General features: G+C 46.4%; 1 protein-coding gene across 1 annotated transcript in view; it reads right to left on the bottom strand.

Annotated features, from left to right (window-relative positions):
* Positions 1-19247, bottom strand: part of LNPK (lunapark, ER junction formation factor) — a 527269-nt gene that overhangs the window by 301664 nt on the left and 206358 nt on the right. Inside the window, exon 5 of the mRNA XM_085645246.1 lies at positions 16694-16752. Within this exon, the coding sequence (XP_085501372.1) occupies positions 16694-16752 (59 nt within the window). The remainder of the gene's footprint in view (positions 1-16693; positions 16753-19247) is intronic.

Genomic DNA, 19247 nt, shown 5'->3' with positions numbered 1-19247 from the left:
AATCTGACAGTTCCTCACATTCCATTCGGACGGCCATCACAGCCTTTGCAGTGACAGATTATACTTTCTCCTCGAATGTGCATGTAAGGTGTGCACACCCTGCCGCCATTTTGGAGTTTGTCTGCTCGTGTCCCACTACATAGGTCAGACACCACGATTGCAACCTAAACAGCCACCTACAATACTGTGCTACATTACTCAAATGGCCTGAATATTAAAATACTTGTTATTCAGAAAATACATCCTATTAATATATATTTATAATTCATTACCAATTTCATTCATTTGAAAATGGATACATAAATTTATCCTTTTACTATTTAGATTTCATATTTTGCACTGCGTCGGTACATTATAATGCAAGCCACCAGTCCTCCAACGCTATTCCCACAATCACATGGGTAACCACCTATTGCCTGGAAAAAGTGGTCAGGGTATTGAATGCATTTGTAGGCACGATTGATGGTTTTAAGATTAAATCAGAGAAGAACCAACAACAATAGCTTTCAGAACATTCACTTGGTATGGAAGGTCAAGAGGTTCTGACCATTCTACCGGCACTTCTCCCTGAAGAGGAAGATGATGATATTGATTAATATGATGTAACTGGCAAAAAACTGAAGAACTTTTTTTAAACCTCCAAATCTAGTGGTCAGGAGGCATAAATTCTTCAAGTGAAGAGTCCGCAACGGTGTCAGTTGAGACATATGTTGCTTTGTTACGGGTTTGTTGTCAAATGCAAGTTTGGTACTTTTGCTGATGAGCTAATCTGTGATCAACTTGTCACAAGATGTTATAACAAAGAGATGGAGGAAAAGATAGTCATATGTAAGAATCCATCTCTTAAGGAAGCCATTGATCTTGCTAATAGCATCCAGGATTCTAGAAAAATCAGCCATAGAACTTAATAAGTATGCTGATGAAGTGGTATTTCTGGAAAAGAAGACAAAGCCGACTAGAAGTAGCTCATGCCATTGCTGCGGTTCTAAATTTCGCATGGCATACAAACAATGTCCAGCTTTCCAAACACTGTCAAAATGTGACATTTCAAAAGTGTCATATGAATTCAAGAAAGAACAATGTGAATGTCACGAATTATGAAACTAAACCGGACTTGTCTAATAGTATGGATAATTCTTTTATGTATTGGAATTCATAAAAATGACTCCAAGTCTAAAGATCCCATAGAAGATTTTATTATAAGTGAAAATGAATTTAGACTTGCCGGATATTAATCCCCAAGGGTACAATGGACAACAATTTATTTAAAAGGATTCTTCAACATAGCTATTCTATTAAAAGGGCAGAAGGCACAAGGAAACGTTTAGGTTTTACATTATGGGCCGGACATTCTTGGTTAGCATCATCAAGGATGTTTCGGAATTGGATTAAGACCTGGGTGTACCAATGAAGAGGATGTTAATGACAAATTATAACATGTTGGAAACAGTATTGTTGGAGCACAACGAAATATTTGAGCAAAGACTTGGAAAACTGAATGTTTAGAGCACACCACCAAACTATAGGAGGGGAGTATACCTGTGAAACATAAGTTGAGGTGTGTTCCATTGAGTATTAGAGATAGGATAGATAAACATCTTGCTTAGCTGTGTAGTGATGAAGTGATCAAACCAATTAAATCTTCTTTGTGGTTATCCCTACATGTTGTGGCCCATAAGAATGATGAATTGAGGATGTGCATTGATCTGAGAGGCCTTAACAAGCCTGTTTGGTTTGATGGATATCATTTGTCTAAGACTGGAGAGATAATTACCACTTTGGCAGGTGCAAAATGTTTCTCTAAGCTTGTCACGAAGTCAGCATATCACCAAGTAGTTCTAGATAAAGAATCAAGACACCTTACCGCTTTAACACTCTCTGGGGTATTTCAATTTTGCAGGATGCCTTTCAGTTTTACTTCTTAGGCCGCAGTTTTTTAGCAAGACGGCATTCTAGTATATGGAAAGATTATGATGAGCATGATAACAGGATGAGTGCCGCGGTTCTTGCCCTCAAATCGAAGGTATTGGGGTTGAGAAGAGAAAAGTGAGGGTTTGAGTATCCAAAGTGGAATATCTTGGTCAATCTATGTCAAGTGACATAATTGCTCTGTGTTCAGGGTTGGTGAAAGCTACTGAAGAGGTACCCATACCTGTAGATTGGGAGCAACTTCAAGCTTCCTAGATATGTGCGAGTTCAATGCTAACTTCATTCAGAACTTCTCCACCAAGAAGCTCTTCTTGCTCTACTGAAAAGTAACTAAGTTTGTGTGGAAGTAGGGACAGACAGAAGCTTTTCCAATTAAGGAAGAACTTTATTACCCTCTTGTCTCTGTTAAAGTGAGGAAAGCAGTTATACATTACTGGGTTTGCCACTGGCGTGTGCCTTGGGGCGGTTCTCTCTCAGGGGGAAGGGTGGTTCTGAGCGTAATTATGGCTTTTGCTTCATGTATTCTCAGACCGCAGGAGTGTTTATATTATGTGATTGAAAGCGAAATGCTGGCCTGCCTCTGGGCTGTCAAGAGGCATAAAACTTACAGGTGTGGAACTAGATTTGTGCTACAAACAGATCATAATCCATTCGTGCCAACTATTAGCAGATCGAATATTCATTCCACAATGGCGATAGGTGGATTAGTGTGGTTGAGTGGAAGGCATCTTCAATATCATTTTGCTGTGAAGTACATTCCAGGAGGGGAAAGACAAAAATACAGATTGTCCATCTCATCTTCCATGCTGAGGTTGTTGTGAGCTTCCTTTAGGGTCCACTCAGTTGGCTTGTATTTTAGTTTGCTTGCACATTTAGGCTGCTTTGCCTTGCACACATTACGCTTGGCACGTTTATTTTTGGACCACAGCATTATTTTAGGAAAGCACAACACATGTTGTTATTGCTTCAGACTTTCTGAACATCTTGTACAAGGTCAAACAATACTGCGCCCGGTCTCCTTGTGATCAGTTAGCAAAAGCAGCTTGGCACTTAAACACAACATACATTCACATCTGCTGTTTAAGACACCTTAACATCTACACAGAGACAGGTCATTTTGAAGACGAGAGGAAAACATTCTAGCAGAGAAAAAGTCAGGACGAGAGAGAGAGATCCACTGCCTGAGATGTAGAACTACATATACATAGCAGATATGGGGTTCGCCACTAAACCCAGAGATCTATAATGCTGTTTCCATAGTGGGGGTGGGCTGAGGCAGAAATAATTTACCACAGTAGGACTTCTTATGGTCTATATTTTTCTTGCAATTTTCCTCACGCTTTTGGGATGCATATGTTTTCTAGTTGCAGCATTTAATAAAAGAGCACAATAAGTTTCAATTAATATTGTAAACTGTTCACGTGCCTTGTTTATTATGGACCTGAATGAGTGAGAAAATAAAAGGTAGACGATCTGTTTCCACGGTTCCCTGAGGAGATTAGAGTGTTGTGTTCTGGGTTGCTAACCTACCTGTCACACTGGAAAGGTTAGGAAGGCAGGTAAAGCACTATGAGCTGGGCTGGGCTCATAGGTAATGGTGTGGTATGAGGACTCCCTACATACTCAGGTTCTGCTGTCCCATGCATAGTTCTTTTTCTAGGCAGAAACGCTGCAACATGGCCTGGTACTTATTGCACAAGTCTTCCGAGTTATGCTTGTGTATACATTTCTGAAACATGTTCTTGTTTCTTGCAAGACTCATATGACAAGCAGTATGAGAGAGGAGGGTGATCGGAGCACAGACAAGAGGAGTACGTGGATGCTGGTCTCCAACACTGTTTAACGTATACATCTCCCCGCTGGTACAGCTGATTCAACCTTTTGGCTTGACTGCCATCTCCTACGCCAATGATACCTAGAATATTGTATTAATCCCGGATGACTGAGTCACAGCAGCAGGCAATTTCAATAATTGTCTCACAGGTCTCAACCTGGATGCAAATCAATTGCCTAACATTAAATGCAGAAAAAAAACGGGAGGTTATCTTGTTTAGCAAGAACTCTCCATCTTGGGATAATACCTGGTGGTCGATGAAACTTGGTCCTAGACCGTCACCAACTCAGAAGACAAAAAGTCTAGGGGTCCTCTTTGACGACCAACTAAGCTGCTCAGATCAGATAAACTGCATCACATCCTCATGTTATTACCTAATTAAGAGGTTGAAGAAGATCTTCAGGTTCATCCCAAGTGAACTGCAACAAATGCCGGTGGTAGTACTGATCCTCTCAAGGATAGATTATAGCAACGCCCTTTACCTAGGCCTAAATAAAGCCGTTGAGCAGAAATTTAAATCCCTGCAGAACGTGGCAGCACGGTTACTTTTGAAGCTGCCCAAATTCACTTCTGTATCAGAAAAGATTTGGGATCTACATTGGCTGCCAGTGGTGGACAGAGGGAAATTTAAAACACTCAGCCTGGCCCATAAAGCCTTACATGGCTCAGGCCCCTTATACTTTCAAAATTTGTTCTCTTGATACTCCCTACCGAGAACCTTAGGATCTACCACAGCTAAATTGATCAGCATTCCAAAAAATAAAAAAAGAAGAAGGTTACTTGGGGTGGTAGAAGATTCTTTTTCCAAGCAGGCAAACTTTGGAATTCCTTGCCCCCATCTTTAAGATCTAAAGCTAACCATTCCCTTTTCAGAAAGTCATTAAAGACCTGGCTTTTTCCCACCTCTTCCACCTTGTCTATGCTGGGTAACTGTTGTTTTGATGGCTCCCCTAGCACCAAGATACTTCAGTGATCGCATGCTTTATAAATCACTTACTTATTCGGAAAAGAGACTCAAAGCTCACCTAACGTAAAAAAAAAAAAGTAGGAGGAGAAATCTCCTCCATCTAAACCCCAATTTCAGGGGAAAAAAAGGTTGCGGCTATCATCGCAAAATATGCCAGACACTGAGAACTCTCCTCCTGCACAGGAGTTGGGCAGTGACACGGCTCGACAGCATGGCCATAGTGTGATGGAATTTCCAGTGGTTTCTGGTAGCGAAAGCAACTGGTGTAAAAGTTACTTACCTTCAGTAACGATGTATCTGGAAGAGACGATTCTAGCCGCAGATACCTTAACATAGAATTATCCCCAGATGTGAGACTGGATCCAGAAAACCTTTCTGCCACAGCATCTCTGCGCGCCAGGGGCGTCACCCCGTGACTCCGCCCTGACGTCGTCCGCGGACGGGACGTCAGCGAGGTCACATAAGTCCCACCCCAGCGTGCTGACATCAGTTTTCTTCGGAGAACTTTTCCGTGCCACAACACCGAGTAATCACAAACAAAAAACTGTGAGAGCTAGACAACAGTGTGCAAAAAAGTTAGTGAAACAAAGGGAAGAAGCGAATGGTGAGGAACAGCACCATTAGTGACAGTGCTAAGTACTGCGTTACGGAAGTCATGGAAACGACAGAACAGAACACCTCTCTGAGGAGCAACCCCGCACAGCGAAGGTGATGACCCCCCTGGAGACAGAAAAACCACGTGAAAAATGTCGGGCAGACAACTGAAGTCTGCAACACCAAGCTAGAATAGTGAAGGGCAACAAGTCCAGAGCAGAGGAGGAACGACAATTTATCCCAAGGCAACACCAGCAAGGAGTGTCGTATCCCCTGTAAAGAACTAATGGCCGAGGCGCAGCCAAGAGACTCCAACCCAGAGGACTCCGAAACCCCAAGCAACGAAAAGAGTAAGATTATAAGGAGGCCCCACACTGGAAAACCAAGGTGTAGTGATGCAGGAGCACACATGAGCCTACCGTCCAATCACCAGAAAGGAAGGAGTGGACAAATAAACAGAACAAAGCATCCTCCCAGGGAGGAAGGGAAAGAGGGCACCCGTAGAAGACAAAGGCACCCAGATGGGAGCGAGCGCGAGCGCACACACACACGCGAGCACACACACACACACACGCGAGCACACACACACACACACACACACGCGAGCACACACACACACACACACACACGCGAGCACACACACACACACACACACACACGCGAGCACACACACACACACACACGCGAGCACACACACACACGCGAGCACACACACGCAAGCACACACACACACACACACGCGAGCACACACACACACACACGCGAGCACACACACACACACACACACACACACCCCCCCCCCCCCCCCCCCCCCCATCAGACATCAGAACATAAAGATAAACTCAGATCAGTCTCATCCGGTTTACTTGCTACCCGACACTTGCATACGAGTGGATATAACACAAGCCTAGGTAACCCTGTTTTACGGGGTGCAACTGGATTTATGCCATCCTGGGGTGGTGGATGGCATAAATCCCATGTATATTCCAATGTGGAAATGATGTTTGCCTCCAATGAAAAAATACTGACTGCAGTGCCGATGGCTACTACCAAGGGAAACGCATTATTGTGGTTGCTCCCGTGCCGGCCTTCGTCACAAAGCCCTCAATCCTAGATTGATATAATGGTCAACATCCTAACAACATTGATGTAGACTGATTTTGCCCCGCCTTTACAGACACACTAATTCTTACAGTACAAGCAGGTTTGTCCAATGCCCACTTTGGTCTTCCCCCTGGAACAGTATAAACAGATTGCTTACATTGATGCTTCAGCTCAGCCTGCCTGCTATAGGCTCTAAATAGCAGTACTCAATCTTGGGTTGAAAATTCAACACCAATCCTCCAGGATAAAATAAGCCTTTTTTTATAAGTCATAAGCTGACATTTTGCCTCAGTTTATGAATGCACAGCATTTTTTACAAGATTGAAAAACGAGATTTAAAGGAATCTTTATTGCTCATTCACTTCTGAATGAACAGAACACCTGTTTTTTGCCAGCTTGAGCCGTCTCACAAGACCAGGTAGTAGGCCCTAAAAATAGCTTGCCCTGATAAAAATGACCCGCCGTAGCAAGTATATTTCTTGAGGGCTGGTGAGTGTGTCTGAGGTGCAGTGATTGAAGGTGCAGATAGGGTGGATGCGGTTCGCAGCATGTTGTAGTCTTATTGTAATACTCCCCACAATGTAACAGGAGTATCACAGTTTCGGGAGTTAAGAGGCAAAACTTCACAGGATTTTCTTAAGCCGGCTTGGTTGAGCAATCTTAACAGTAAAGGTTGATTGAGGTTAATCAGAATATTAGTAGGATACAATCTAAAATTCATTAATGACAGATGAATAGTATAATTAGATATGAGCAAAAGAACCAACTCTGTACCCCTAAAAAAGAGGGGATTGGGCGAGTCTAATTGCCGGACAATAAAGTGGTAAAAGGTAAGGTGAAATTTGGTGCAATTTCCCAGGTTGTGGATGTTAATCGTGATGGTTGTGGAGTAAAATTGGAGAATGGACAATTGTGGAATTGTGCTCCAGTGGTGAAAGTGACCAGAATTTCCAAGGATAGCGACATACTTTCTGGGATTGAAAGTAGAATAGTAAACCAGTCTCCTACAAGAAATGAACCCAAAGCACAAGTTACTACTTGTGTAACGATATATTTGAGACATTAGTTCGTGATGGATTCCTTACCTTAGAATATCCCCAGGCGTCAGACTGGATCCGGAAAGTCTTTTGTAGCAGTACCCCTGCGCGTCAGTAGGTGGCGTTGTGCGGCTCCGCATCCGTCACTGGCGTCGCAAGCGCCGAAATGACTTCACGGAGACTACTTAGGCGCCGCCCATGCGCGCCGTCAGTTCTCTACACGACTTTCCGCGCCAGGAACACAGAGCCATGCAAGAAACTGACCATTAGTGTCAAGAAACTAGGGCCCTGAAAGGGGGATGACCTTAACCCTAGAATCAGATTGCAGAACGGGGAGGATGGGTAGGGCAGTAAGTAATCTAACACTAACTAATGTCTCTTACATATACATCGTTACACAAGTAGTAACTTGTTCATCTGAAAGAGACAGACACGTTAGTGATAAATTCCTTACCTTAGAATAAATAGATACCCCAGCAATACCAACCCCAGCGGAGGGTCTGCGAATAGATTACACCAGAAAGTCACGGAGAACAGAACAGCCAAAGAAGCAGTCTCCTCGGACCGGACTGTCAAGGCAGTAATGCTTGGTAAACGTGTGCAGTGAGGCCCACGTAGCTGCCTGACAAATGTCCTGCAAGGGGACGCCATGCCCCAAGGCAGTAGTGGCTGCAGTTGCCCTGGTAGAATGGGCACGCAGCCCCACAGGAGGCTCCTTCTCAGCCAAGGAGTAACATGCTTTGATGCACAGAACGACCCACCGAGAGATGGTCCGTTTGTGCACAGCCCAACTTTTTTGGCGCCCACGTAGCCAACAAGGAGCTGATCATCCACCCGGAACTGCTGTGTACGCTTTAGATAGAAAGCGAGCGCACGTTTTGGGTCAAGACTGTGGAGCCTCTCCTCTTCCCTTGAAGGATGCGGAAAGAAGGTGGGCAAAGTGATGGTCTGCCCGAGGTGGAAGAGCATAACCACCTTTGGCAAAAAAGAAGGACGGGTCCTTAAATCCACCTTGTCCGGATGAACAGAAAGGAAAGGAGGTTTGAAAGAAAGAGCCTGGAGCTCACTCACTCGTCTAGCATTGGTGATAGCTACCAGGAAAGCAGTCTTGAGTGAGAAGACGCAAAGGACAGGTATGAAGGGGCTCGAAGCGAGTGCACATCAGATATGTCAAGACAAGGTTTAAGTCCCATTGAGGCATAATGAACGGCACAGGAGGAAACGTGCGTAATACCTTTCAGGAAATGGTTAACAACCGGGGACTTAAAAAGAGAAGGCTGATCTGGAAGCCATAAAAAGGCAGAGATGGCCGAAAGATAACCTTTGATAGTGCTCAGTGCCCAGGGCCAAAGAAAGAAGGAACAGAAGGACTTCAGAAAGAGGGGCAGAAAGGGGAATCACAGACTTCGGGAGGAAGATCGAAAGCTGCCAACTGTCACCGCTCAATCTCCACGCATGGAGGTGGAGGCTGGACATGTTCGGGTGGAGGACTGTCCCCTGCGACAGAAGATCCTCCCGAAGAGGCAGACGGATAGGGGGATCGATCGCCATGCTGAGTACCTCGGAATACCAGTATCTTCATGCCCAATCCGGACCCACAAGGATGACTTGGGCCCGGTCCTGCCGAATCTTCTTCAGCACTCTGGGCAGAAGTGGTATAGGCGGAAAGGCGTACAACAGACCGCAACTCCACTCACGACGAAAAGAGTAGCCGAGCGAGTGCCGCCTTGGAAATTCCAACGCGCAGAACTGATGACATTGCGCTTTCTCTTCGGTGGCGAATAGATCTAACCAAGGCTCTCCCCACTGCTGAAAGAGTCCTTGCGCCACTTCCAAGTGCAGACGCCATTCGTGATCCATCAAGCACCGGTGGCTGAGTTCGTCCGCCCTGGCGTTCAAAGATCCTGCCAGGTGTTGAACCACCAGGGTGATGCCCTGATGTTCCAGCCATGTCCAGAGGCGCAGAATCTCCTGACATAGGGTCCAGGACCCCACCCCGCGCTCTTTGTTGCAATACCACATGGCGGTGGTGTTGTCCGTGAACACCTGCACCACACTTCCCGGACAGAGGGAAGGAATGCCTTCAGTGCAAGCCAGATCACCCGAAGCTCCAAAAGGTTGATATGGAGCCGCCTCCCCCAAGTGGCCACCCCATCCCAGGAGGGACGCATCCGTCACCACTGTGTGCTCCGGTTGGGGAAGGGAGAGGGATCTGCCATTGACCCAATCTGGATTCATGAACCACCACTGCAATTGTCGTGCAGTTCCCTCCGAGATCTGGACATGATCGGACAGGTTGCCCTGATGCTGCGCCCACTGGAACTTTAGGTCCCAATGCAGAGCCCGCATATACCATCTGGCATGCTGCACTAGCAGGATGCAGAAGGCCATCAGGCCCAGGAGCCAGAGGGTCATCCTGACTGAAACCCGGGACAGAGGCTGAAAGGTCAGAATCAGAGCCTGAATATCCCGGACACGCTGCTCCGGAGGATAAACCCAAAACAGCGTTGAATCCAGAACCGCTCCGATGAAGGGTAACTTCTGAGAGGGACTCAGGTGCGACTTCAGCACGTTAATGGAGAACCCCAGCAAATGCAGGAGATCGGCCGTAGTCTGAAGGTGGTTGACGACTGCCTGGGGCGAGCCCGCCTTCAACAACCAGTTGCCGAGGAAGACCGACACCCCCGACCTGCGCAAATGAGCTGCGACCACCACCATCACCTTCGTGAACACCCAAGGGGCGCTGGTAAGGCCGAAGGGGAGCACAGCAAACTGAAAATGCTCCTGGCCTACCGTGAACCGCAGGTAACGCCAGTGGGCCGTCAGGACGGGGATGTGAAAATATGCGTCCTGCAAGTCCAACGCTACCATCCAGTCTCCAGGGTCGAGGGCAGCCAAGACCTGAGCCAAAGTCTGTATTCTGAACATCTCCTTCCGGAGGAAGCCGTTGACGTCCTGGAGGTCCAAGATTGGGCACAGGCCCCCCCCCCCCTTTTACTTCTTGGGGACCAGAAAGTAGTGGGAATAACAACCACGTCCTACTTCCGGTCCATGAACGCGCTCAATAGTCCCCTTGGCTAAAAGGGCCGCAACGTCCTTCTGGAGAAGCAACAAGTGATCCCCCGACATGCAGTGGCACTGAGGTGGCATGGCTGGAGTGGAAGACTGAAAGGGAAGAGAATAACCCTTGCGGATGATCCGCAACACCCACTCGTCCGATGTGCTATCGCGCAAGTGGTGGAGGTGGTGGAAGACCCCGCCACCCATCGGCGTGGGGTGCTCCACAAAGCTCAGATAATGAAGGTTTGGAGGTAGAAGCAGTGGGGGCGGTGGTGGACTTCCCCCCCCCCCCCCCCCCCACGCCGATACCCATAGCCGCGTCCGCGGCCACGCAGAAGCTGGTTCTGCGCAGGCTTGGTGAAGGAATGTGCCTGGACGCCCCTGCCTTGGCCACGAAAGGAACGAAACCCAGGAGAGTCTGGGCTCTTAGTGGAAAGGCCCAAGGACATGGCCTTGGCCCGCGAGTCCTTAAAGCGCTTACACGCACTGTCAGCCTTATTGCCAAACAGGCGAGTGCCATCAAAGGGCATGTCCATGAGCGAGCTCTAGACATCAGGCAAGAATCCAGTGGACCGCAACCAAGCGTGGCGACGGAGCACTACAGTCGTAGAAAGCACCCTGCCCAACGAGTCAGCGGTGTCCAAACCACACCGAATGGCAAACATAGCTGCATCTTTACCCTCAGCAACTGCCTGGGAAAGCACAGCATGGACCTCCTCAGGACACTGAGGTTACACCTGAGCAACCGTGTCCCACACCACGTGGGAATAGCGGCCCAACAAACAGGTGGTGTTCACTGACCACAGCCCCAAGCTGGCCGACGAGAACAACCGCTTACCAAACTGCTCCAGCATCTTAGAGTCCTTATCTGGTGGAGCCGTGGGAAAGACACTCTGAGACGTCGAGGCCTGGATGACCAGACTCTCAGGCGTGGAACGAGTTGACAGAAACGCGGGGTCACCAGGCGCCGAGCGGTGACGCCATTTTTATCCACAGGGGCCCCTGTGGCCGGCCACGGCCGAGTGCCCAACTGGACATTGGTGAGGGCGCTGTTGAAGGAAGCAGTGGCTCCGACGAAGTCGAAGCAGTCTGGAGCACCTCAGTAAGGAGGTTTGTTTTGAGGGCTACCGTAGCAAGATCAAGAATGAGGACCTCAGCAGCCCGATGGAGCACCATCGTGTAAGAAGCGCCCTCCTCCATCGTAGGCGGGGGAAGAGGCATACCCCAGGTCAGAAGAGACATTGAGGTCGCCGGCGTCCTCCAGATCGTCCACCCAGTCCTGCTCGGAGTCACATTGACGGGCAAGAGAGTCCTCCGACCCCTCCCAGTCAACCTCCACCTCCGTTGCAGGAGAACCGGTCGCGGCGGCAGATCCGGAGCGGGGACAAACTGCATAGGAAACGGCGCCGGCCGGGCAGGCGCAGTCTCCCAATGCGGATCCCAGGCAGTAACTAACTGGTCCTGGAATCAGGGGGGGGGGGCCCAACGGCACCCACTGCGGCACCTGAGGCGGAGCAGAGGGCGGCGCTGGGGCCGGAGCCGGCGGCGCCGGACACTGGTGCTGGGGCCGGAGCCAACGGAGTAGGATCCTGTGGCGCAGAGGCTAGATCCGCCGGTGGGCCAACAGGCTCTGGACACGGGACTGTGGGGCCCGAAGGCACGCCGGCAGGAGCCCGAGGCCTAAAAAGGCGGTCCATGGTGACAAGAAACCCTTGCACCTGTTCGGGAGTTGCCGACAGACCCGGGTAAGGCGGGTAGGTCGCGGGACTCCCAGGCTCCAAAGGAGCCGCAGGGGCAGAGACCCTGCCCTCCTTGTCCGCATCTGAGGACAGACAGGGGGGGGGGGGGGGACGTCGGAGAGCGAACACGCTTCTTTGACTTTATGTCGTCGCTTACCGGAATCCGAGGGCGAAGACTTGGAGCCCGAGGAGCGACGACTGCTGCCCCGCGTTGGGACGAGTGCCGGACCTCCAGCAGCTTCCGGTGTAGAGGCAAAAATCATGGGGGTCCGCCACCGACATGTTGCGACGGCAGACCCCACAAGACTTAAAGCCAGGCATCCCTACGTGCACCAGGAGAAAAAAAAAGGTGAGACAAAAAGTATCAAAAGAGTAGTCAAAAAGTGACTACGGTAGGTGCTCTATCCGGATCTGCGCTTGCTAGCACGGAAGAAAGAAAGAACTGACATCAGCGCGCATGGGTGGTGCCTAAGTAGTCTCCGTGACATCTCGGCGCTTGCGACGCCAGTGACAGACGCGGAGCCGCACGACGCCACCTACTGACGCGCAGGGGTACTGCTACAAAAGACTTTCCAGATCCAGTCTGACGCCTGGGGATATTCTAAGGTAAGGAATCTATCACTAACGTGTCTCTTTCAGATTGTAAATTACCTGTGAAGTTTAAGGATTTTGTAGTGGGATATTGTGGTTTATATCCTGTGACATTTTCAGGGTTTTAGATTTGGATTAATGATGTTTTTCATTCATGTAAGGTTTTCTTTCTGAAGAAAGTTCTTAAGTTCATGTATGCTATTGTAAACTTTTCACTTTTATCCTTAAGGGGGAGGTGTTGGGTTCTGCTTCTTCCCTCATGCTCAAGTCTCTTGTTTCATTATGGAACATGGAGTCCAGCTTTGCTCTGGATTCCTGACGGCTGAAGAGGCAGGAAACGCGATGAGAGGTGAGTGGTTGTTTCACGTCTTTGGTCCTAGTAGTTGTCTACAATGTATTTAGCAAATATACTTACGTAATCACTGCCTTCGCTTCAAGTCGCGCTGTAACAATAGCATAGACATTTGTCCAGAACACACAAAGAAAAAGATCTTTTCAGGCCACAACACAACTACATTTCGTTGGTGCATCCATCCGATCGTCCAAGTCACACGAATTTTCAAAGAATGCATCAGAGGACAATCCTTTGATACTTCAAGTTATGGAACCACGAACCTGTCAACATTCAAAAGATGAAAGCCAGCTATATCTGCAAAGCTCTGAAAGCAGTTATTTTGCCAACTTAATTTGTTCTGGGTTGGCTGCTGCTTCTGTCAGTCTATTCCTCTGCTTTCATTTTCTACTCTTGCAGCACCAAAAGCCATTGTTTGGTAGCAACATGCTTTAAATAATTAATTCAATAAGAACAATTTGTGCTTACAAGGAAACTGGCCATAACGGACTGGAAAAGCCTTGTAGAAAAATGAAGGGATTTAAATGAAAAACTAAGTCAAACTACCTATAAATATATATAAATTAGAAAATTGGTTTCAGGATATCCTAAAGAGGTAAATAACAGTAAGTGCTTTGGGTTTTGGCTCAAAACATAGTCGAGGCCTTCCTAAAAAGGGTTCAGAATTAAAAGTGACAGAATAACAGGACTTCAATTTAAAATAGAGAAACAAACAGTTAAAACGCGTCGTCGCATCTTTTATTGCAAAAAGGGAAGTAATTTTAAGCACAGATTTGAGATAGAGCCCTTGATGGTGAAACTGCTTTCTTAGAATGGCCAAACAAATGTGCATTCCATCTTTTTAGGAAGTGGTCATGAGAACTATCCCTAAACATGCTATGACATGCATCCCTGTTTTCAGGTAGAAAAGAATAAAGGAAAAGGAGTATGGGATTAGAAAAATAGAACTCGAAAGTGTGTGCAGCTTAGGACTCCCATTTTTCTAACAGACACAGCAGGAGAAACCTTAAGGTTTACATTTTCACTCACTTCATAAGCTTTGTTTACATTGACCTGGTTTCTTATGAATTATTGGCGGTATAAACAAAGGAAACATTCTGAAATTCACAATTGTCGATTAAGGAGTGGACCATATAAGCCTTCGATGATTTTTGTTGTTGAAATAACTTTATTTGCATTTCACTGTATAATACAGTATATATGTATCAGATTTCATAGGTAATAAACATCATGCTGGTTACAAATCATGGTGTTATAGCCATGTCATAGTGCATATCCCAACTGTCAGTCCAGTAAATAGCACCGCTGAAGTGAAGAGGTACATGGGAATAAAGCATGTGTCCACGAGAGATGGTCTGTACTGATGACTGGACGCGAATTCTCAACGCCAGCCCTGTGGGTGAATTGTTATACTTGCAGATAACGATCAGAATTCTTCAAACTGGGGAGTAGAACACGGGTACACTGTGTCCAGAATGGTATCGTATAATCAGGGCCAGCGGGTGAACACTTCCGGGTTGAGCTGCTGAGTGCGCGGTGCTGTGAAAGGGAGCAAGGACCTCAGATCGGGAGTGGTATAGGAATCGTATGCCCCAGGCCACTGTCCCTGGCCCATTAATTACCTATTCTACAGGAGCACTGCTGTGGATACAGCAGTATGGATTAAACAAAACCATTTAAAATAGGGTCCAAGGGATATATATTTTAAAGACCCACACCTGATTTTATCCCCAGCACCAACTGAATGTATAACACACGAAACACAGGGGGTCTAACAGCCAAATTTGAGAGGCTACACTATAGATACTGAGTCAACAAGATCTCAAAATATCTTTATCGCACACCCATAACGTATTAATAAAGATAAAGAAGGAAAAAAGGCTAACACTACATGCATAGAGGAGACCGGTACATCATCGATTATTCGTAAAATGGCTGATTAATCCACAACAGATTGTAAAGGGTTTCCATCAAATTAGACTCAATGATCAGTCCTATCATTTGGCCAAACCCATGTGCAAATGAGGCTGGTCCCCTGATCAGTGGGACACTCCGCTCCGCACCTTATTGTTGTATCAGGATTTGGTCCACCAAATACACAAACCGTCCAGGATGACTGATCTTTTGATGGTAAAGTAAGAAGAAATAGTGCAACGAACAAGAAAGTGATTTAAAATAGGATGGAATGTCCTCCTTCTAAATACTTTATTCTACGGACTGGACACGCCTCCTAATTAAAAAATAGAACAGTGCAAAAGAAGACAGTAACAATTATCTGTCTACATAAGGGCCAACATGTTTCTGCCTAACGGGTATTTAATCCCTTGGCATTCGTCAGGGCCTCTGCTCGTATAATAGTTGCACTCCTAATAGTGAAATATAGAATTCACCACCATCACCAAAAACAAATAGTAAAACTGGTTAGAAACGGTACAACCTGTAACAACCATGGACATTAACCCTCCGATTCACAATGGTTACTGTGAATTCCTTTGTGGTAGGGCAATAGACCTCACCTCACCTGGACACTGCTCAGGTACTAAGAGGCCCCGCACTTTCCGTCGGTACCTCAAGCTCCCATCTGAGACTTGGGGGAGGACCAATACATGCGATACAGCAGTATGCGCATGTACCGTGGGGGAACCAGGGCTCTTGGACGGTGGCTCCTCCGCCGCCTCCTGTTTAAAGCAGTGTAATATGATAGCCCATGCCATAGATGTGGGATGTTTGCAGGTACCTTTAAGCTCTTCAGAACGTAGCACCTCCTCCTCTGCGCCACCCCATTTGTTGAACGCCCCCCACCAAGCCGCTATCAAGGGTCACCCCGGTGCCTTCAAGTGCATTGCTATGCAGCGTTTAGCTAACAGCGCCAAAGACGCGAATCGCGTCTCTACTTTCATCGCCTTACGGAGCTTGTGTATGCCTAGTGCGCAGGCCTCCCATGTGTGAATGTCAGTGAGTCCCATGACTGAGAAGGGTGGAGTGGACTTTGGTCCAATAAGCGCGGAGCGCTGGGCAGTCCCAGAACATGTGAAGAAATGATGCAGCAGATAAGCCTTCGATGATGCCATATTAATTGCCTAAACTTTTCAACAACTAAGAACAAGCAGTCTGAAACAGTAAAGCAAGAACCATTAAATAAATGCTATTCAAATGAATTTCCAATGAAAAAAGAATTTCGTTTCCACATCTACCAATTTCAGAAATTATTGATATGATGTGTAGTGTGAACCTTTGTTGAAGTCCCCAACAATCAACACAACTTTCTCTGGGCCGATTTTCGAAAAAATTGTTCATCATGCTTTGTCCGGATTGGAAACAGACTCAAAAGAAAAACAAAAACGCGCGCGCACACACACACACACACACACACATTTACATACATACACAAACAAAAAAAAGATGAGGGTGTACACGCAAGTCAGCGTCTGAATGTGCAGAGGATGCATTTGAAGAACAATTTAACTTTTGAAAGACGACACTTACTATTTCTTTCTGTTCGTTTGGAAAACCATATAATAAGCAAAGTTCTTGTCAACCAAATTCTGCAAAAAGTAAAAATGAAAAAAAAAATGAATTTTGAAATACAAAATAACGAGTCCATATTAAAATACCGTTACTTTGCCCCTGAAATATAACAGCTAGCATACATCAGCTGGACATGCAAGACCTTTTTGGGGTTAACGTTCAAAACAAACATGCAGAAGGCTAAATGACAATTTAACCTGTATTAAGGTCATAGGTTTAAGAAAGCACACTACCAAAGCAATGGTGCAGAGTAAAATGATTTTAAGCCAGTCGATGGGGTCAGACTGCTAAACTAATTCAAGTTATAATTTATTGAGAAATAAAAGACCACCGGGGCAAGCAGTAACCAGCTATTGCAACAGCAACAATGCCGCTCGGTTTCACAACAGTCGCATCAAGCAATCAAAAAGACCTACAAGCTTCTTCACAGACGAGAGGTCTCATGGGTTCTGCGCGACCAACACAAGGATGATATTGTGGCTTGAGCGAGATACAAGCGATCTTCCTCTTTACAATTGAGAATAAACTAACTATACAAAAGATCCTACAAATGCCATATATCAAACTATATACTAATCCAGATAAAATTGTACTTGCACACTATAGTATGCAGGATACACAGTGTTAAACAGAACATGGAACAACCAAAAATAATCCTACTTGTAATCTTTCTTCTATACAGGAGGCAACCTTCCGTGATATCCCATCTAAGTAAATTTTTCTCTTAACAATAGATGTTTTTTATTTGAGCTAGTAGGCTCTCACCCTGAAGATAAGCAATTGTTATAATAAACACCAGTCTTCATTTTGATTGGACGATGTCTCGCAGCAGTTTTTTCCACCATTTTTCATCGTGCAAGCAAACATCTGATTTAAACACACCTATTTTGGCTTCACTAAACTTGGGTTGACACTTCCTCACCACTCTTCAGAGTTTGATCCCAACACAATCCTCAACATCTCTCCTTCACACACTTAATCATGACCTATTTGGCTCATGCTTTAGCCTGCTTAAAATGGACTCTGTTCTTAATTCTTTTATCGTCACAATCTGTACATCTACTGACCGCTCCTTCCTGATTTAGCCATTGAGGTTCAACTAATGTGATGGGTTTGTGTCCTTGGAGAGCTATGAATGGAGACAGCCCTGTAACTCAATGATAGGCTATTTACATGTCTTGAAGGACAAGTTACTTACCTTCGGTAACGCCTTATCTGGTAGAGACACGATCTAGCTGTAAATTCCTTATCTTTGATTTTCCGAGGCGTCAGACTAGATCCAGAAGATTTTTCTTCGAGCAATACCCCTGCGCACTACTAGGTGCCGTCAGCATCGTCCGCACCGCTGTGACATCCATGTCACCTATATAGGTACCACCTCGGCGCACTGACGTCCACTTTACACGACTTTCCACTCCAGAAGCGCAGAGCCATGAAGTGGACTAAGAGTGGAGTGTTTTGAACAGCTAGGGCCCTGAAAGGGGTTAGCCCTGACCCTAAAAACATGCCGCAGTGTGGGATGAAATGGGTGGATCCGTAAGTAATCTACGGCTAGATCATCTCTCTACCAGATAAGACATTACCAAAAAGGTAAGTAACTTTTCCATCTGATACACATCTAGCTGCAGGTTCCTTACCTCTGAATAGATAATCAAGCAATACTATCCCCGGTGGGACTGTGGACAAGTTTAGACCAGGAAGTCCTGTAGTACAGAGCGGCCAAGCAGTATTGCTTGATAAACATGCGCAGGGATGCTCACATTGATGCCTGACAAATATCGAGGACTGGAAGTCCACGTTGCAATGCCATACTAGCAGCTTTGAATCTGGTGGGATGAGCCCTTAAGCCTTAATGAGGCTGCTCCTGGCCAGAGTGTAGCAAATGTTGATGCAAAGGATGGCTCATCTGGAGATATTCCTTTTCTGTACCGCACAACCTTTTTTTGATCAAATGTACCCCACAAAGTCGGTTGTCTACCCGGAACTCTTGAGTGCTGTTAAGGTGGAATGACCACGCTTTTTCTGGGTCCAGACGGTGGCGTCGCGCCTCTTCTTTAGAGGGATGCAGAGGAGAGTAGAAAGTGGGCAAGGTGAAAGTTTGCCCCTCATGGAATGTTGTGGCCACTTTCGGTAAGAAAGAGACCCTAGTGAGAAGCACCAATTTATCAGGGAAGAAATTCAAGTAAGGAGGCTTGGATGACAGAGCCTTCAATTCGCTCACACTCCTGGAAGATGCAATTGCAACTAACAAGGCTGTTTTGATAGTAAGCAGCTGGAGGGGGCAACTGGGCAGAGGTTCAAATGGAGCGCACATTCAAAAGGTGAGAACCAAATTAATGTCCCGCCTATGCATAATGAAATGAGAAGTTGGTAACATATGTACAAGTCCTTTGAGGAAAGATACCGAGAGTGCCCAGTGCGGAGCCCTGCTGGGCAAGGGTCAGAATAAAAGCCAAATCATGAGAAAGAAGCAGAAAGATCACTAGACCTTTTCGTACATTACCATTGAAAT

This window comes from Triturus cristatus, chromosome 3_1 (genome assembly GCF_964204655.1).
Source record: "Triturus cristatus chromosome 3_1, aTriCri1.1, whole genome shotgun sequence".
NCBI classification, from domain to species: Eukaryota; Metazoa; Chordata; class Amphibia; order Caudata; family Salamandridae; genus Triturus; species Triturus cristatus.
The sequence above is the reverse complement of the archived record's forward strand: the minus strand, read 5'-3'. Positions and strand labels throughout refer to the sequence as shown.